At 40.2% G+C, this 21,718-nt stretch overlaps 1 protein-coding gene across 3 annotated transcripts in view; it reads left to right on the forward strand.

Annotated features, from left to right (window-relative positions):
- STK33 (serine/threonine kinase 33) overlaps positions 1–21,718 on the forward strand; it is a 110,221-nt gene that overhangs the window by 25,937 nt on the left and 62,566 nt on the right. For all 3 annotated transcript variants that reach the window (XM_060177221.1, XM_060177220.1, XM_060177223.1), the window contains 5 exons: positions 4,636–4,749; positions 6,398–6,502; positions 9,845–9,983; positions 14,120–14,208; positions 17,275–17,362. In XM_060177221.1, the coding sequence (XP_060033204.1) occupies positions 4,636–4,749; positions 6,398–6,502; positions 9,845–9,983; positions 14,120–14,208; positions 17,275–17,362 (535 nt within the window). The remainder of the gene's footprint in view (positions 1–4,635; positions 4,750–6,397; positions 6,503–9,844; positions 9,984–14,119; positions 14,209–17,274; positions 17,363–21,718) is intronic.

A 21,718-nucleotide genomic window follows, 5' to 3' on the forward strand; every position in this document is an offset into this window, starting at 1 on the left:
TAAAAGAACACAAAGTAAACTATTTAAGAAAAAGCTTAAGGAACTTCTAGACTGTATAGGGAGGAAAATATAATTTTTTTTTAAATCAAGCAAGTAATAGTAGTGTTTGAGGACCACTGCATGTATCCTGAATGAAAGCTAAGAAAGGAAGATCCTCCACAGTGCAGTTAGGCCCCAGGGTTATCGCTGGGGCTTGGTGCAGTGCCAGCACTATGAGTCCACTCTTCCTGGAGGCCATTTGTTCCATTTTATTGGATAGGACAGAGAGAAATCTAGAGAGGAGGGGAAGACAAAGATAGGCACCTGCAGACATGCTTCGCTGCTTGTGAAGCGACCTCTCTGAAGGTGAGGAGCCCGGGGCTCAAACCCTGATCCTTGTACTTTGTACGATGTGAGCTGTTGTCTGTCCCCTGGCAGGAAAGCTTTTCATGAAAGATATAACAACAGTAAATTGTCATTTAACATTGTGGGTAGTTTATTAGAAACTATTATCTTAAAGCAAACAATATTTAATGAAACTCATTCTATCATTGATTGGCATAAGCAAGAATTTGTTCCTATGGTATATGTATATATATTTCTTTTTTTTAAATCTTTTTTTTAAAATATTTATTTTATTTATTTATTCCCTTTGTTGCCCTTGTTGTTTTATTGTTGTAGTTGTTAATGATGTTGTCATTGTTGGACAGGACTGAGAGAAATGGAAAGAGGAGGGGAGACAGAGAGGGGGAGAGAAAGACAGACACCTGCAGACCTGCTTCACCGCCTGTGAAGCGACTCCCCTGCAGGTGGGGAGCCAGGGGCTGGAACCGGGATCCTTACGCTGGTCCTTGTGCTTTGCGCCACCTGCGCTTAACCCGCTGCGCTACAGCCCGACTCCCTCTTTCTTTCACTCTTTCTTTCTCTCTTTCTTTCTCTCTTTCTTTCTTTCTTTCTTTCTTTCTTTCTTTCTTTCTTTCTTTCTTTCTTTTTGCCTCTAGGGTTATTGCTGGGGCTTGTAGTGCTTGCACTACTAATCCTCTACTCCTGGAGGCCATTTTTCCCATTTTGTTGCCCTAGTTGTTGTTATTGTTGCCATTATGTTGTTGTTGGATAGGACAGAGAGAAATGGAGAGAGGAGGGGAAGACAGAGAGGGGAGAGGAAAATAGACACCTGCAGACCTGCTTCACCGCCTGTGAAGCAATCCCCTTTCAGGGTGGAGAGCTGGGGGCTCGAACCAGGATCCTTATGCCGGTCCCTGTGCTTTGCACCATGTGCACTTAACCCACTCTGCTACCACTTGACCCCATCCTATGGTATATTTTTTTGTCATTAAACTACCAAGTCTCAGTCATAAGGTAGGTCCATTTCTAGAGTTCTTATGAATCTTCATACTCCTTTTCCAGAGGGTTTGCCCAATTTAAAATAATTGGTGTATTGCACCAAGACAAAGCACTGGGGAAGGAGGGAATGGGGTAGGATGAAGAGATGTTGGGGTCCTGGTTCATCTCCTAGAAATCTATCAATGGGAGCTAAGAAGCTGTGCCTATATGTTAAAGACTATATAGTAATCCATTAGCCAGAAGAATTTAAATGCTAGGTGACTAAATTCGAAAATCGTTTAATAACAGCCTCATAGTTTTAAATCAGTGAATGGTGTCATTAAACTTCTCAGTTTTGGTGAAAAAATCCACAAGCCTCTAAGTAAAGAACCTAAATGTTTGTGATATTAAACAATAGTTAAATTCATTCATTTTCTATTTCAGGGTTACACAGGTGCTCTTGCCACAGGCCACCTGAGAGGCTCAGGACACAATGCAGGAACCCACACTGGCCAGGGTGCAGGCTGCCTTCACACATACTCCACTCAGAGTGGCCAGCCAAGGCGTGCCAGTGCAGACTGCGCACCTCTGTGATGTGGGAGGGAGCCCGTGTGTGCTGAGAGAATACCCACGACTCAGTGGTCCCAGCCTGGAATCATTTCTTTATTTCTCACTAAGATTACAGGAAATAATTAATAATGATGATAATAAAATAGAAGCAAGAAAACTGTTTCTTTTAAAATTTTTTTTTATTATCTTTATTGGATAGAGACAGCCAGAAATCGAGAGGGAAGGGGGGATAGAGAGGAAGAGAGACAGAGACACCTGCAACATTGCTTCACTGCTCATGAAGTTTTCCCCTGCAGGTGGGGACCGGGGACTCGAACCTGGGTCCTTGTGCATTGTAACGTGCGCTCAACCAGGTGCACCACCACCCGGACCCTGCAAACTGTTTCTAAGACTTGTGAGAACTATGGTGATGTTCTCTGGGAGGTGGGAGGGTGGGACACAGAATTTTGGTGGTGGGTGTGGTGTAGAGCTACACTGTTGTCTTTAAAACATTTTCTTTGATTAGTGACTTAATAATGATTAACAAGATTGTAAGATAATGGGATACAATTCCCATATAGTTCCACCAGACTTCTGTGCCCCATCCCCTCCATTGGAAGCTTCTCTACTTTCTATCCCTCTGGGAGTATGGACCAAAGTTCTTTATGGGGAGCAGAAGGTGGGAGGTCTGGCTCCTGTAATTGCTTCTCTGCTGGACATGGATGTTGGCAGGTCATTCCAAAGCCCCAGCATGTTTCATTTATTTATTTATAAAATAAAAAATAGAAAATATCAACAAAACCATAGGATAAGAGGGGTACAATTCCACACATTTCCCACCACCAGAGTTCCATGTCCCATCCCTCCCCTGATATCTTTCCTATTCTTTATCCCTCTGGGAGTATGGACCCAGGGTCAGGAGCAGAAGGTGGAAGGTCTGGCTTCTGTAATTGCTTCCCCGCTGAACATGGGCATTGACAGGTTGGTCCATACTCCCAGCCTGTTTCTGTCTTTCCCTAGTGGGGTAGGGTTCTAGAAAGGTGTGATTTTGGCACACATTGGTAAAATCATCTGCCCAGTGAAGTCAGGATAGAATCAGAGTAGCATCTGCAACTTGGCAGCTAAAAGGCACTAACATAAAAAGCAGGACCAGTTGTTTAATGAACAGGAACCCAAAGGCAGGACGATACCAGGAAGTCTATGTTAGGTATGTTCTGAAGGGCCCATTACTGCAGAGATTCTGCTGAGTCTGACAGCTGACATGCAGGTGGACTGAAAGTCCTGTCTGGGAAGAAGGTGTCAGAGTTTAGAATAGAATGAGAAGCTGGACTAGGGCAGAGAGTGGCTCCCAGATATAGCAAAGCATATAAACACCATTGATTGTTACTCACATCGATCTGACCTAGGGCCCATATATGGACCGCTTGGCACATGGACTAAGCTTGCAGTCCATGGTCACAGCTGGGAACATTCTAGGCTGCACTCATTTCAGGACCCGTCTTCCTCGAGGGGTAGACTAGACTGACCAGCCTCCCTCCAGAGAGCGGGGAGTCCCATTATGGCTGCTCTGCAGTGAGGACAAGGTCCTGGGGAGGTGCACATGAGAGCTTACAATGACGTTCCTCATGGAAGTGTACACTGTTACCTTACTATCTTATAAGTCAGTATTAATCACAAATAAAAATGGGGGAAAAGATTATAATGAAATGACATTGAGCACAATTTTACTATTTGAAGATCTGCTATAATTGAGCATTAAATCTTCTTTTACAGAAGAAAGGTAAGGTATGCATTAGAAAATGTGAAGACTGGCAGGTAACTTGCCTGTTGCACAATGAAGGGGAAGTTGGCATGTTGATCAAGTACTGGTAGCATCTCTAGTGCAGGCTTTAGCTCACTAACCCCACAGATTTCCTGTCCTGACATCAGCACTTCTGTTCTTTCATGTCCTGGTCCCCAGGCATAAGTGGCCCCAAACTTCTAGTTAATGACATGGAGTTGAGTGGGACCAGGGAGACTGACTCTTCTAACCAAATTCACAAGAGATGAAAAGTGTAAATGAGTTATCTGCCTGTTATTTTCCAATGTGAAGCAAAATTTTGGTGTTGGCAAGACCTGTGCCTGTCTTTGTAAGTCAGAAGTTAAATGATAAGTGCAAGGTACCTGGGCAGGATACTGTTTGTGTGGGTGGTTTTTACTTTTTCCTCATTGCTGGCTGACATTAAAATTTCCGTCATGCACTACTTTTTCTGGACAAACAGAATAAAACAGTGGAAGTGCCTTTTACTAGATTGAATGATGATGGCATCTGCTCAGTAGTTCATATTTGTTGGTTTTATAGCACAAGTCTGATTTGGGAGAGAATATTTTGCTGAGTATATTTTACAAATACTCATGTTTATTATATGAATATTTAGTTGTTTTTTTCTTATGAAGATATTTCACTAATGTTATATTTTGTACACTTTTCTATTTTTGAGGTGTTCTGCCTTTCCCTATTAGGGTTATATGTCTTTCTTCTGAAGGATATTTAGTAAAATTTGTTAAAACTTTTAAAATAAACTTAATTATTAAATTGACCATTTATTAAAAACAAAATTTATTGTTTCATATTTTATTATTTTATTAAAACTTACTAACATTGAGACAAATAGCAAGTGTCTTATATTTGGTTCTGCCCTGGAACAAAATCTTTCTTCTTTTGTGTAGACATCTGTGTCTTGTGTTCCTGTCTAATAGTTGGTGAATCAAAGAGAGACAAAGGAATTTTTACTTTTTATCCAGGAGATCTATACCTTTGGAAGAATATTGGGAAAAGGGAGCTTTGGAATGGTCATTGAAGCCACCGACAAGGAGACAGAAACTAAGTGGGCAATTAAAAAGGTGAACAAAGATAAGGTAAGGCCCAGCAGCAGCCTCACAGGAAGGTCACAACACAGCAGGTGGGGCAGGCAATGCAGGTTCACCCTCAGGTCCAGCTTCACCCTAGTTAGTGCTTAGTCACCCAGTCACTCCGGAGGTGCTGCTGATTCACAGGTGAGGGTAATTTAAACCAGGGATGGCCAAGTCAAACTCTAGCTCTTTTAAGCTAAAATTTTCTTTATGACCAGCTGTCAGGGAGCTAGGGTAGAGAGAGAGGGAGCAGCCTTTTGTTACTCATTTCAGGAGTATGTTTTATTGATGACAATACCTAACCTCTAATAGAGATTGTAATTTAGGTCTCAGTAGGCACGATTGTTGGAGAGGCGGTGAGGGTGGAGAAAACTCCTCTGGTAATTTCTAGATCTGCAGTGGAGGAAGAAGTCAGTTGGTGGTGGGTGTGGCGTGCAGACACTTATCAGGAAGAGATAAAAAACAACAAACAAACTACTTTTTAAAATTTGTGATTAATAGTAGGTTACAAGATTGTAAGATTACAATATTTAGAAACTGTACTCTTGGGAGTCGGGTGGTAGCCAGTGGGCTATGTGCATGTGTGGGGCAAAGCGCAAGGACTGGCATAAGGATCCCGGTTCAAGCTCCTGACTCCCCACCTGCAGGGGAGTCGCTTCACAGGCGGTGAAGCAGGTCTGCAGGTGTCTGTCTTTCTCTCCCCCTCTCTGTCTTCCCCTCCTCTCTCCATTTCTCTCTGTCCTATCCAACAACAACAGCAATGACGACAACAATAATGACTACAACAATAAAAACAAGGGCAACGAAAGGGAATAAATAAAATTTAAAAATAAATTAAAAAAGAAACTGTACTCTTGTTATAATAATTATTTCTTAGTAAAGTGATGTCAAAATCAATTACTACATCTTGATTGAAGGTCTTATGCTTCATGGGGTGTTCCTGCCTCTCTTTTCTGCTGTCAGTTATGGTTAAGGGCTGTATGTAGGGAGTCTTAGGAGGAGTTAGACTGGTCTATTACAAGATCTCGCCCAGTATTTCACATTCTCTTTTAGTTGATTTGTGGGATTAAAGTACCATGAGATTATATAATGCAGGGATAGTGTAGATTCTTACTGCCTGTTGTTTCTCTGGTAGAAATAGGTATAGGTAAAGGAATAGATACCTCCAAAACAAAAGTCAAACTTTTTTTTTATCTTCTTCAGTTGATATCTCTAGAAAGTAGATTTTGTTTTTATTATTCTAATATTAAATACTCAGTATTGTTTTGAAGAAAACAAACACAAATAAAATAAGTGAACTTGCAAGCAGACTGTCTCTTGGGCTGTGTGAGGACTTGTGGTTATGAGGGGTGGTGTGGCGCAGGCCTCTGGTGGAGGGTGCTGTGACTCACATGCACCTATGTGGATATGAAATTGTACACTTGAAATCTTACGTTGTAAAACACTGTTTAAACGTTAGCAAAGAACAAAAGAAAGAAAACTTGGACAAGGAAAAGAAGATACTTAATTAACTAATGTCCTGGAAATATGTTGCATGCTTTAAAAATTTATAAATTGCTTTAAAAAGTTAAGAAAAAATAAAATAATTAACTTTTACATGAAGCTATGTAATTGTGTCACTCACATGTGTCGCTATCTTTCCTCATTATTTAAGGCTGGCAGCACTGCCGTGAGGTTACTTGAGCGGGAAGTGAGTATTCTAAAAAGTGTGAAGCATGAGCACATCATACATCTGGAGCAAGTGTTTGAAACGCCTAAGGTAAGGCTTCTTCAGGTGCTGCATCTGAGAGCTGTTATTATTTAAAAATGGACACCATTGTCTCCTGAAGTGATTCCTGTGGGCGGTAGATTATGACCTTGGCAGGGTTCTGTCACTGGAGATTGATGAGAGCATTTTGGAGGACTTTTATTATTGATTGTACAACTAGATGACTTGATGATTAAATTGATGTCTTTAGCCATGTTTCTGGCTGGGAACATGCTCTCTATTACCTCCCTGACATTTTTTTCCCCCAGAGCACTCACTGCTTAAATCTGGCTTATGGAGGTGCTAGGGTTGAACCTGGGACCTGGGTCCTGGGACCTGGGACCTGGGACCTGGGACCTGGGACCTGGGACCTGGGACCTGGGACCTGCCTCAGGCAGGAAAGATGGTGGCATAAACAACTATACTTAATCCCTAATGTCTCCTTGACCAATTTTTAAAATTTTTTCTTGGCAGAGTAAGATAGGGTGAAGGGTGGGGGTGAAGAAAGAGGAGGGGGGAGAGAGAGAGGAGAGAGAGAGAAAGAGAGAGAGAAAGAGAGGAAGAGAAAAGGACTTCACCATTCATGGAGTTATATTGATTTTGGCTTTTGTTGTGCTCATGCATCATCAGGAATCAAACCCGGTTCTCACATATGTAAACCAGGTGCTCTACGGCCGAACCACCTTCTTGATCCTATTTATAATATTTATAAATGCTCTTTTCTATTAATTCTGCCATATATGTTATTTCCAGATTATTTTTTAAATGATTTTCCCTCTTCATTGTGAGTGACACTTTTATTTCTTTTTGGATGTTAGATATTTTTACACTCATATAATTAAATTTAATATAGTTTCTATTTAATTATATTAAAATGTAATCTAAATTCTTATAAATAAATTAATTAGGTCAACCTATTTGAAAATTTTGAAGTTTTCTGTGAGCTTTGTTGGATGGCACCACAGAAGTTTTTTTTTAAAGCATTTATTTATTTATTTTCATGAAAAAAGAATGAGAGAAAGAGAGACCAATACTAAGGTACTGTTCAACTCTGGCATATGGTTGTGCTGTGGCTTCGGCCATGCAATTTCAGTGTGTTTACTGTGCTATCTCTCTGACCCAAAGAAGCTTTGGCTCTAGGATTACCATTTTTCTTACTAACAAGGTAAGACTCTTGTGAGTACTCTACTTCACGGTCCATTAGTTAGGAGATTTTTCACTCTGACTAATAACACAGACTCTTTCAAGTTCCAGTGATCATTCTTTCTGCTTCTTTTATGTGACTCTTTTTCCAGCTGTTTTGCACACATGTGCTGTGTTACCTAATGTCTAATGTGTGAACTACTATTTTTAATTACATGATCATTTCTTAGGTCACTTTAAGAGGGAGGGTAAGTCTGGTTGTTGTTACTCTTTTTGGGACACAAGTAGGAGTCCAAATTCAGAATAGTCTGAAGCATTGGCAGCCACCATCTCTGACTGTTTTTCGTGTTTTGTTTGCCCTTGATTCACATAGATTTGCCTCCTATTGCTCCCTCTTCAATGTACACAAATGCTTTGACCTTCTGTTGAAACCATTTTAAAAATTAATGGAGCGTTTTCTTTAAAGATTTATTTATGGGGGGAAGAAAACAAGCGTCTGAGGATCATTTTGCCACAGGCAGTGTTGGGGCTTGAACTGAGAACCTTTTAAGTCCAACAGTCTACCACTATGCTACCTCCCAGGTTGATGTGAATATTTTTAGGGCATAGTACTAGCACTGATCATCAAGTCTGACTGTGTTATCATCTGTTGTGAGTCAAAATGTTCTCTAGGTTTGCATGATTGTTTTTAGTAATACAAGATTAAAAGAGATTGAACTGGTGAGATTGCCTCTCTAGATAGTGTGTCCGCTTTCCAAAACCCATGCATAAAGTCCTGCTTATTACTGCCTTCATGCTGTAACTAATCGAGTTGAGTCATTGCAAATTAGATCTGTATAGTCTTGAAAATGAAAAATATTTACCAAGTCTGTCTTTGCAGAAGGTGTTTGTTCCACACTGTTGTGTTCACTTAAAAAAACCAGCTCTGATAATAGCGTATACTTAGCCCCCACCTCTAACTTCAGGTACTAACTTCAAAATCTTCACTGACTCCTTCCTACATATAGGAAATGACTCAAACCCCTTTGTATGACATCCAAAGTGCATTAGAACCTGGCGCCAATCTGCCCTTTGTAGCTTCACCTTGGCTTCTAGCCTCTTCTCTGTCTCACCAAGTTCCCAGTGCTATTAACTCTGAGATGCTGTTTCAAGGTTTGGAATCTTTGCAAAAGCCACATGTCCTCACACTTCTTTGTCTTTTCCATATCCACTAATTCCATGTCGAATACTTAGCCCTGCCTTTAACGTCGCCACCCCAATCAGCAGCATTATGTCCTCTGCTCTGTCGTCCCGTGGCAGTTGGGGCATGCCTCTTGTAAAACGTGTAAAAAAATGATGCTGTATTAGAACTTACCAGCAGTTCCTCAAGGGTAACAACTCTCGTATGCTTTCCTCTTCATCCAGCATCTTCTACAGTGTCTTGTATGTGACAGCTAATAAACATCTTTATAATTGTTTAATATATATTTATTTAGTTGCCCTTTTTATTGTTGTTGTAGTTATTATTGTTGTTATTGATGTCATCGTTGTGAGATAGGACAGAGAGAAATGGAGAGAGGAGGGGAAGACAGAGAGGGGGAGAGAAAGACACCTGCAGACCTGCTTCATCGCCTGTGAAGCGACTCCCCTGCAGGTGGGGAGCCGGGGGCTCCAACCAGCCTGCCCTTGCACTTTGCACCACGTGCACTTAACCTGCTGTGCCCAACTCCCAATAAACATTTTTAATGACTAGACTGATAAGTATTGTGATATTTTCACCATATAGAATTTTAAAGATGCCCAATATATAATTTTGTCTCTTTTAAAAATGTATTGTTTTTAGTTGTGATTTATAAGATAATAATAATAAGCTGTAGCTCCAAACCACTCCAACCACCAAAGTTCTGTGTGCCCCACTTCCTCTTCCCCCCACAAGGGCAACTGTCACAGTTCTCCTACTGTCTAGAGATGGAGTGACTACTCCCTTTTTTTGAAAGTTTGTGTGTTTCAGTACTGTCTATTCTGCACAAGTGTCAAACCATCTGGTAGTTGCCTTTGCCTTCCTGACTTACTTCACTAAGCAAATCTCCTCCAGTTCTATCCAGTTTGTTCTAAAGGACCTAATACCATCTTTTAAAATTGCAGAATAGTGCTCCATTGAGTATATGTCCTATGATTTCTTTATCTAATCATATTAATTTTCTCTCTCTCTTTTAAAATGTGTAATTTTAGAAAATGTACCTTGTAATGGAGCTTTGTGAGGATGGAGAACTCAAGGAAATTCTGGATAAGAAAGGGCATTTCTCTGAGAATGAGACAAGGTGGATCATTCAGAGCCTTGCATCAGCTATAGCCTATCTTCACAGCCACGGTAAGAAGAGGGCCGTCAGTGCAGCTCAGTGACTCCATGGATGCTGACACCACTTTCACTTAGGGTGATCATATTCAGGATTCAGTCCCTGAAAGTATGTCTACAAGTGTTTTACTTTTTAGAATGTAATTATTTTCACTTTCACTTAGGGTCATCATATTCAGGATTCAGTCCCTGAAAGTATGTCTACAAGTATTTTACTTTTTAGAATGTAATTATTTTCACTTTCACTTAGGGTGATCATATTCAGGATTCAGTTTCTGAAAGTATGTCTAAAAGTATTTTATTTTTTAGAATAATTATTTTCAAGTTTTATAGATATATTTTAAATAAAAATCAAGCACATGTACAAAGGATGATATTGTGAACACTTATAGTCAACAGACTAAAATGCAAGTAATATTATCAAGTCAAAGTATATGATAAAAGGAACATTTCTTCTTTTCTTTTCTTTTTTCTTTTTTTCTTGCCTCCAGGTTTATCACTGGGGCTTGATGTCTGCACTACAAATCCACAGCTCCTGGAGGCCTTTTTTTTCCCTATATATTCTTTTTAATTGGATAGGACAGAGAGAAATTGAGAGGGATGAGGAAGACAGAGAGGGAGAGAAAGAGACACCTGCAAATCCGCTTCACTGTTTGTGAAGCGACCCTCCTGCAGGTGGGGAGCTGGGGGCTTGAATGAGGATCCTTGTGCCAGTCCTTGCGGCTCATGCCATGTGCACTTAATCTGCTGTGCCACCATCCATTTCCCCATAAACGGGACATTTCTAAGAGCACATAATAACAATGCTAAAAAGCTAGATATCCTAGGCATATATATGCTACTTATTTTTCAGAGTGTTTTTAGGTTCACAGCAAAATGAAATAGCAATACAAAGCTTTTCTGTGAAGTCTGTCTCCCTCGTGTGTCACATCCACACTATCAGCATCCTCCAGCAGAGTGGCACCTTGGTCACAGCTGACGAGCTTGCACTGGCATATCACTGTCACCCAGAATTAATAACTTAAACAGTTCACTATTGGTGTTGCACATTCTTTTTATTTTTCTTCCACAAAGGTATAATAACGTGTAGCCATCATGGTTTTACTTAATTAAAACCTGTTTACTTCTTCAAGGCTAGTTTCACTTACAGGTAACTTTAGAATCTGCTCACTTAAGAGATGACAGAAGTTGTTCCGGACAGGTGGAGTGACAGGCTTAGATGCAGGGGAGCTAGTACTGTAACCAGCGGTGCATTCAGACGTTCCTTAAGCTCCTTCTGTATTGTAATTGGGCCTGAAACTACAGATTAAAAGACAAGGATGGTGGGAGATTGAATATAGAAATCAAATTATAACTCAGTGTGGTGATTTCAGTAGTGGTGGATCATGGAAAGTACAAGGAGCACAGCAGTGTAAGTACTCCACTGCCTTTTTGATTTGGAAAATAAGATGATTGACAGAGGAAACAAAACTTTAGCTGAGGAATACAAACTCAGACTAACACATATACACACACTCACACACATGCTCACTCACACATACACACACTCACACACATGCTCACTCACACATACACACTCACACACATGCTCACTCACACATACACACACACGCTCACACACACACATGCTCACACATACTCACACAGACATGCTCACACACACTCACACAAATGCTCACACACACACACATGCTCACACACACACACATGCTCACACACACACACTCACACACATGCTCACCCCCCACACACATGCTCACACATACACACATACACATGCTCACTCACACATACATACACACATGCTCACACACACATGCTCACACACTCACACACATGCTCACTCACACACACACACACATGCTCACACATACACATGCTCACTCACACATACCTACACACATGCTCACACACACGCTCACACACACACTCACACACATGATCACTCACACACATGCTCACACACACACTCACATATGCTCACACGCACACATGCTCACACACACACTCACATATGCTCACACACACATGCTCACTCACACACATTCACACACATGATCACTCACACATACACACACTCACACACATGCTCACTCACACAAACACACATGCTCACACACACACAGACATGCTCACACAAACTCACACACATGCTCACTCATACATACACACACATGCTCACACACACTCACACACATGCTCACACACACATGCTCACTCACACACACATGCTCACACACACGCTCACTCACACATACACTCACACACATACACATTCTCACTCACACATACACACACACTCACACATACACACATGCTTACACATACTCACACACATGCTCACACACACTAACACATATGCTCACACACACTCACACAGACATGCTCACACACACGTTCACACACATGCTCACACACACTAACACACATGCTCACACACACACTCTCACAAATACACACACGCGCACACACACACACACACACACACTCTTGCCACCACCATCATCACCACCAACAACTATTGGGACTTTTTATGCACAGGGCAATAATTTTTTGCAAGAATTGGAAACTCAGAATTTTATGCTGATATCAGCTCTCTCCTGCATAAGGGTATAAATTCAAAGCAACATCTTAACAGGATTTTATGCAATTTTAAAAATCTTTACATATTTATTGTTGGATAGAGACAGAGGAATTGAGTGGGGGAAGATAGAGAGGAATCGAGAGACAGAGAGACATCTGCAGCCCTGCTTCACTACTTGGGAAGCTTTCCCCCTGCAGGTGGGGACCAGGGGAGTGAACCTGGGTTCTTGTGCACTGTATTATGTGTGCATTTAACCAGATGAGCCACTGCCTGGCCCCAATTTTATGCAATTTTATAATCTGGATTTATTTAGCAAGGAAAACATGAAAGTTAGCAATGGAGGCAATCAAGGAGACTTGCCCTGCCAAAGACCAAAACATATTACAAATTAAAACTTAGAATCTAAGTAGGAAGTGAGAATTTTTTTTAGGACATATATCACAGGGAGATGAAAGGTTGTGTCCATGTGTCAAATACTGTACTGAAATCCATTAATTTCCCAAGAAAGAAAAAATAATAAGAACCTTGTTGTGTTTATATAGGAAGCAGAGCAGTAAAACTTTTGAAAACAAAGACTGGGAACTGTGTAATGGAACTAGAAGTGTTTAAGTTCATCCTAGGGCTCATTTAAATACATTTTCCCATCAACACACTTTTAAGTCTAGGGAAATGATTATTATGAATATTAGCCAAATCAATGATTTGCAAAGAATTGTCTGTTACATGATTATTAAATTTGCTTGCATATCAAAATCCTACTGATCTGGAATGCTCACCTGGAAATTTTGTAGATTCTGTTTTTATTTTAACATATAAAACCTCCAACCTTCTGCTCCCCATAAAAATCTTCGGTCTGTACTCCCAGAGGAATAAAGACTAGGGACCTTTCTAATTGAGGGGAGGGGTTATAGAACTCTGGTGGTGAGAATCGTATGAATTGTGCCCCTCTTACCCCTCAGTCTTGTCTATCATTATTAAAACAGGGACGTATGTGCTGCTGGGAATATACTTAACTAAGTACAGTTTGTAGACATAAGACCAAGTGACAGTGAACTGCACCTTCATACTGGCACTGGCAGACATGTAAAATAGTTTGAAGACTCAAGGATGTGGGGAAGTTCAGCGCATTTGTAACTATAGTTTCCCTCCTGGAAACATCTAACCTTGGAAATGACCCTACTTCACATTCAGCAGGCCACTTGCTTGAATAGCAGTCATTGGGCAGAGATAAAGGAGTTAAAGAAAAGGACTCTTTAAAATGTAGCCTGGTGAAATGGCTCACTTGGGTGCTACGTGGCTTTGCCCTGTGCACATCCCATGTTTGAGTCCCACTGCTTTGAAGGAGCTGCAGAGCTGTGGCTTCTCACTCTCCTTCTCTAAAAGAATATTGAATGTGGAAAAAAGGATTTAAATATAAGGAAACAGAACAGGGTGGAAGTCTACTCATCTCCAAATTTTCAACAGTGGGCACCCATTTGTCAGATGTACTTATTGGTGCTATATGTGTATCCATTTATTATCTTGCCACTATCTATTTGATTTGATTTGGTGTTTATTTTCTTGGCAGATATAGTACATAGAGATCTAAAACTGGAAAACATAATGGTTAAAAGCAGCTTTGTTGATGCTAACAATGAAATGAACTTAAACATAAAGGTAAGATACTAGTATGGTGGTGATTATTTGCCTATAAACAGTTTGATAACAAAGGGACAAAGTGGGCTTTTCAGGTACATTTTGGTAGCTTGAGCAGTCAGAAAATAAGTGACATGTTCTTTAAAATATGAAACATTCACAGAGGACGCTGGTTGTAACTAACAAGAATAATTTATGAGTCAAGTGATACTACTGCATTTTTTAAAGATACATAGTCATTTGGACAGTTCTAAATCATTAGTTAATAGTGAGCAAACAGATGCTCTGAATTCTAATTAATTTCAAATCATGCCTGGTAATTCAATGTAAATGTGTTACGGATTTAGAGGAAAACACCTCAGCCGAGTCTTTGACACTAAATTAATGCTGAGATCTGTACTTCTCACTGGAAATTTTCCGAGGGCATTGCTGTTTATGTCCCAAGCACAATTAATGTGTCATGTGTTTATTCTTGATGATTTAAATTAAGTGGTCCTTAATGTCAAATAAATGATAGGATACATTATTTATTACTTAGCACTTCAGTAGCGGCTGCTTTCAAAATATGTGAATGTGATAATTTAGGAATAAAATGTTGTCTGTGAATAACTTGCTCTGTTGCAGAAATTAAATCACAGTGTCATATGAACAAGTTTAATGTGATTGTTTTCACACAAGTAAATGTTCCTGAATAGTTCCATGGTAAACTCTATGAGGGCAGGAATTATGTTAAGTCTTATTCATTGTTGCTACATGAAGTAAAGCCTAAAATATAAATCTATTTCATTAGTATTTGGTGAATGAGCTGGAAATGTAGCTCAGTAGTAGAGCTCATTGTGTGTGTACATGTGCATGTATATACTCGGTTTCTTTTTTTTTAATTTTATTTATTTTCCCTTTTGTTGCCCTTGTCTTTTTTTATTGTTGTTGTAGTTATTGTTGTTGTTATTGATGTGGTTGTTATTGGATAGGACAGAGAGAAATGGAGAGAGGAGGGGAAGACAGAGAGGGGGAGAGAAAGACAGACACCTGCAGACCTGCTTCCCTGCCTGTGAAGCGACTCCCCTGCAGGTGGGGAGCCGGGGGCTGGAACCCGGATCCTTATGCCGGTCCTTGCGCTTTGCGCCACCTGCGCTTAACCCACTGTGCTACCGCCCGACTCCCTATACTTTGTTTCTAGACCTGACATTACAAAAAATATGGTGAATACAAGAATAAATGCTTACCAAGAATTTAATCAAACCCAGAGCTTTTTATACATTTGATTTTTTTTTCCTGAGGAGAAATATATGTATTGGAGTGTTCCAAGTGAACATTGTGAAGATTTCTGAAAAAGATCAATTAACCTTTCTAGATAAAATAGAGATATTCTGTGTTGATAAGAACACTTTGTTTATAAGGCATTGGAATCTCTGCATTCAATGTCTGTGGCCTACTGTGGGCCAAGAACCTGTCTTCAGTTGTGTGGTCAATAAGTGTGCTTGTATTTCTGCTTTCAGCTAAAGGCTGCTCTAACTTGGGAGACAAGACCAAGGGTATATACTGAGTATTTAATAACCTCATGTTTAATGACCAAGATTTAGAACTAAGCAAAAAGACTGCAGTTGTAACAGTAGACCTCCAGTGTATGTGTAGTTTTAGACTGTTTTTTTCCTCTGTTCATTTGCTTCTCATAGTTTTAATAATACAGTAGTTGTTTTAATTAGGGCACTCTAGAAACACAAAGGAAATGATAGTATTCACCAGAAATAGTGTTTTATAAATAATTTTAAAGTGATTTTTCAGTGAGTGTTGTTAAAGATGATGTGCTTTAAACTGGAAGATAGCTTGAGTATCAAACAGGTAGTATGTTCACTCAGACTAGAAGTATTTTCAGATGAAGTATTGTGTGTTTGTGTGTGGGTGGGGGAGGACAGAAAACTGCCCTCTAGAGCCCAAACCCTGCTGTGTGTAGCCTTCGACCTGCCCTTCCACAGTGTGCTGGTACACATGGTGGTGTGGCGCTGTGGTTTCTCTTCTCTTTCTCCATTTGTCTCCTCGTCACTCCTCTCTTTATGTATAAGAAGTAAACAATGGAAAATTATGCCAGAGAGGCTGCTCAGCAGTATTGCGCATGCGTAAGACCCTAACTAACTCACTGTGGATGCATAAGACTTTTTCAAATAGAAGAAAAGATGAAAATACTTAAATATATGAGCGGTAAAGGAAGAAAACAAGGGACGGAGGGAGGCCGGGCGGCAGTGAAGGAGAGACAGAGAGAGACCAGAGCACCACATGTCATATACAGAGCCAAGACCTGACCAGGGCCTTGAGCATGGTACCCTGCCCACCAAACCACCTTCCTAGCTGCCTAAAATGAACTTACCTGAAAATAGCTTAAATGTCTTTTCCTTTTCCTTCTTCTAAGATTTATTTATTTATTTATGAAGAAGATAGGAGGAGAGAGAGAAAGAACCAGACATCATCACTGGTACATGTGGTGCTGGAGATTGAACTCGGGACCTCACTCTTGAGAGTCCAGTGTTTTATCCACTGTGCCACTTCCTGGATCATTTTTTAAAAAGATTATTTTTAGAAATGTCTTCCTTCAAAATACAAATTTCTATGTTGAAATGTTGGATATACTCAAAGAAAATGAACACTCAATATTATCACTGACCTTTCCTGAAGATTTGAGAAACCACATTTCTCTACATGTAGGTGTGGATGGGGAATGAAAACAAGGTCCTTACTAGTGACATAAATAAATTTCCTGCATTCCAGGAATCCCTAAATTAAATGCAGTTACAGTGGGGGGCTCAGTGTGGCGCACCTGGCTAAGCATACATAGGACTATGTGCAAGGACCCGCTCAAGCCCCCAGTCGGCAAGTGTCTATCTTTCTCTCTCCCTCCCCTCTCAGTTTCTCTCTGTCTTAGCGAATAAAATGGGTGGGGGGAAGGCTGCTGGGGGGGGTGGATTTGTAGTGCCAGCACTGAGCTCCAGCACTAACTCTGGAGGCAAAAACAAAGAAACAATGTAGTGGAAACTACCTTGAGAATGAGTGAGCTCTGGGACAGGAAAACGGGTGACTGTCGGTCTCTTCTAGGTGACTGACTTTGGCTTAGCAGTGAGGAAGCAAGGCAGGAGGAGTGAATCCATGCTGCAGACCACCTGCGGAACCCCTATATACATGGGTAAGTTAGGAGACTTGGATCACCTTTCTCTGTATGAAGGCAGAAAACTAGCAGGGGTCAAAACTTGAGCAATTTGATTTTGTCCTCGGTACTTCATGACCCTGGTAGAGCTTTTCCCCCCTCTCTTTCATTAGGTTAAATAATTTCAGTTCTGTTGACATTTTTTGTGATTCTTTTAAAATCACTTTATGGAGGGTTAGTGTCTCACAATCCAGATGTTGACACATGGGTACGATTCCTCATCTCCCTGTGGCAGATGTCTGCAAAAACACCCTCCCTCCAATTTTGTTCCTTTAAACCATCATGCACCAGGACCCTCAAGTCTCCCATTCCTTCCCTTTCTCTCCTTCCCCTGAGCCCTTTGCTTTGGTGTCATAACCACACCCAGACCCCCCAGTCTGAGTTTTACTTTGTGTTTTCTTTTCTATTTTTTTAAAATTTCTTTATTGGGGAATTAATGTTTTATATTCGACAGTAAGTGCAATAGTTTGTACATGCGTAACATTTCTCAGTTTTCCGTGTAACAATACAGCCCCCACTAGGTCCTTTGAAGAACCTGTATTCTCCCCCAACCCACCCCAGAGTCTTTTACTTTGGTGCAATACGCCCCCCTCCCTTTTTTTTTTTTTTTTTTTTTTTAACCAGAGCACCACTCAGCTCTGGCCGTTTGCTGGGTGTCAAAATGGGACCTCCTGCATACTGCCGTTGCGCTATGTCCAGTGAAATCCCTCTTCCACCCCCACCTTTTCTTAGAGACCTGCAGTCTGTTCCACTGCTTGTGAAGCCTCCTCCTGCAGGTGAGAACAGGAGTTGAACCTTAGTGCGTGGTGATGTGCACTTTACTGGATGTGCCATTTCGTTGTCCTTAATTCTTGTTTTCAAAGATTATAATTTTATTGTCTTCTGTGATTGCTATCAAGTTCCTTATATATTAGAGGTAATCATACCCCAAAATCAGCTATTGATTTTTGTTAATTCATGCTAAAATAATGTTTTTTTGCTCATTTCCATTTTTTAATCCATTTGCCATCCAAAATTCCATCTGTGGGGACCCAGTGCCCCCTGGTGGAGCAGGATGATGGTTTAGTGGAGGGGGCTGTGCTGACACCAGGTAGGACAGCTGTGGACCTGTACCCTTGACAGCAGCCCTGCAAATCAACATTCCCAGTTAAATGCTGTAAAAAGTAGAATACAAGTTACATACAATTAAATGCACGTTTTAAGCATAAGGTTCAATAAGTTTTGGCAAATGCATGAACATATGTTCACCACCCCAGTGAAAAGAGAGAATACTTCTATCCCCTCAGAAAGTTTCCGTGTATTTCTCTCAATCTCTACCTGATCACTAGCAACTAGTGGTGGTTTCTGTCACCATAACTTATACAATTTTATGTAAATTAAATCATACAGTTTTCACTCATCTGTGTCTGTCTGTCTGTCTTCTGTCCCGTGTAGTGATTTCTGAGATATTCATGTTGTTGTATCAGTCTATTTTATTGCTAAGGAGCATGCCTAATCCATTGTCTAATTCACTGTCATTTTTCTCTTCTCTCTCTTTGCTTACTTGATCCATAAAGTTTTGAAAATGCTTTATCTTATTTGGGGAGAGACTACTTTACATTCTGTTCATGTCCTCTTGTTGGCAAAAGACATCTGGTGTGTAGTTACATGGGGAAAATATATCCAAGCATCCTAAGTTTTATGCCTGCTTATTAGTTGTCTACACTGATAACAAGTGAGAGAACAGAGTGAAGACAGATGGTTTGCAGAGCCTTGCCGACTTCATGAATGACTCTTTGGCATGGTTATTCTAGCCTCTTCCTCTCTGTGAGAGCTGTGATGATAACACAAGCAGAAATGCCCTGGGAAGTTACGGTGTCTGGAAGAGTGAGAACCAGGGTGTCTGAACAGTGGCATGGCTGGTTGAGTGTACACCTTACAGTGTCCGAGGACCCAGGTTCAGGCTCTTGAGGACCAGCTGCGGGAGATGGAGTGAAGTTACATGAGCAGTGAAGCAGTACTGCATGTACCTCTCTCTCTCCTTCTCTCCTTTTCCCCTCTCAATTTCTTTCTGTCCTATTAAACAAACAAATAAAACAGTCTTAAAAGGTTTCAAAAAAGTGTGAGGATAAGGACCCCCAAGCCCATGGCATGTGATGCACCTATATGGAGACCCTTTGTGGGGTATAGTCACAGAATTTACCTTTGCCATACATGCTTTGCCATAAAGCAATTTGATTTTAATGACTTCATATAAATCAATGTTAAGTCAGTAAATTAAAAAAAGTTAAAAGCATGTAAATCGCTACTTGAAGGAAAAATAGTAGTTAGAATTCATTAATTTACATTTAATTGCTCAGTTTGGTAACTACTGATAGTTTAGCTTTTGATCCCAGGCTCCTTATTGTTGCTTTCTACGTTAGAGGTATGGCATGCATATCCCTTAAATAAAACAGCCATCCTCTATGAACAACTATATGCCACCAAGCTAGAGAACCTGGAAGAAATGGACCATTTCCTAGATACCTACCAACTTCCAAAACTAAGCAAAGAGGAAGTGGATAACATGAACAGGCCCATCACAGCTAATGAAATTGAAACAGTTATCAAAAATCTCCCCCAAAATAAAAGTCCTGGACCAGATGGTTTTACAAATGAATTCTACAAAGCCTTCAAAGAAGAACTAATACCTCTACTTTTAAAAGTCTTCCAGAAGATTGAAGACACTGGAATACTCCCTGCCAGCTTCGATGAAGCCAACATTACTCTGATACCAAAAGCAGACAGGGACACAACCAAAAAAGAAAACTACAGACCAATATCTCTGATGAACATAGATGTTCAAATAGTGAACAAAATTCTAGCCAACCGGATACAGCAGTATATTAAAAAGATTATTCATCATGACCAAGTGAGGTTTATCCTAGGTATGCAAGGTTGGTTTAATATATGTAAATCAATCAATGTGATCCACCACATCAACAAAAGCAAGACCAAAAACCAAATGGTCATATCAATAGATGCAGAGAAAGCCTTTGACAAAATACAACATCCCTTTATGATCAAAACACTACAAAAAATGGGAATAGATGGAAAATTCCTGAAGATAGTGGAGTCTATATATAGCAAACCTACAGCCAACATCAGACTCAGTGGTGAAAACTGGAAGCATTTTCCCTCAGATCAGGTACTAGACAGGGCTGCCCACTATCACCATTACTATTCAACATAGTGTTGGAAGTTCTTGCCATAGCAATCAGGCAGGAGCAAGGAATTAAAGGGATACAGATTAGAAGAGAAGTCAAACTCTCCCTATTTGCAGATGACATGATTGCATACACAGAAAAACCTAAGGAATCTAGCAAGAAGCTTTTGGAAATCATCAGCAAATACAGTAAGGTGTCAGGCTACAAAATTAACATTCAAAAGTCAGTGGCATTCCTCTATGCAAACACTAAGCAAGAAGAAATTGAAATCCAGAAATCAATTCCTTTTACCATAGCAACAAAAACAATAAAATATCTAGGAGTAAACCTAACCAAAGAAGTGAAAGACTTGTATACTGAAAATTATGAGTCACTACTCAAGGAAATTGAAAAAGACACAAAGAAGTGGAAAGATATTCCATGTTCATGGGTTGGAAGAATTAACATCATCAAAATGAATATACTACCCAGAGCCCATCTACAAATTTAATGCTATCCCCATCAAGATCTCAAGCACATTTTTTAGGAGAATAGAACAAATGCTACAAATGTTTATTTGGAACCAGAAAAGACCTAGAATTGCCAAAACAATCTTGAGGAAAAAGAACAGAACCGGAAGCATCACACTCCCAGATCTCAAATTGTACTATAGGGCCATTGTCATCAAAACTGGTTGGTACTGGAAAATGAATAGACACACTGACCAGTGGAATATAATTGAGAGCCCAGAAGTGAGCCTCCACACCTATGGACATCTAATCTTTGACAAAGGTGCCCAGACTATTAAATGGGGAAAGCAGAGTCTCTTCAACAAATGGTGTTGGAAACAATGGGTTGAAACATGCAGAAGAATGAAACTGAACCACTGTATTTCACCAAATACAAAAGTAAATTCCAAGTGGATCAAGGACTTGGATGATAGACCACAAACTATCAGATACTTAGAGGAAAATATTGGCAGAACTTTTTTCCGCATACATTTTAAAGACATCTTCAATGAAACGAATCCAATTACAAAGAAGACTAAGGCAAGTATAAGCCTATGGGACTACATCAAATTAAAAAGCTTCTTCACAGCAAAAGAAACAACTAACCAAACCAAGAGACCCCTCACAGAATGGGAAAAGATCTTTACATGCCATACATCGGA

The sequence above is a fragment of the Erinaceus europaeus genome, chromosome 17 (genome assembly GCF_950295315.1).
Source record: "Erinaceus europaeus chromosome 17, mEriEur2.1, whole genome shotgun sequence".
In the NCBI taxonomy this organism is placed as follows: domain Eukaryota; kingdom Metazoa; phylum Chordata; class Mammalia; order Eulipotyphla; family Erinaceidae; genus Erinaceus; species Erinaceus europaeus.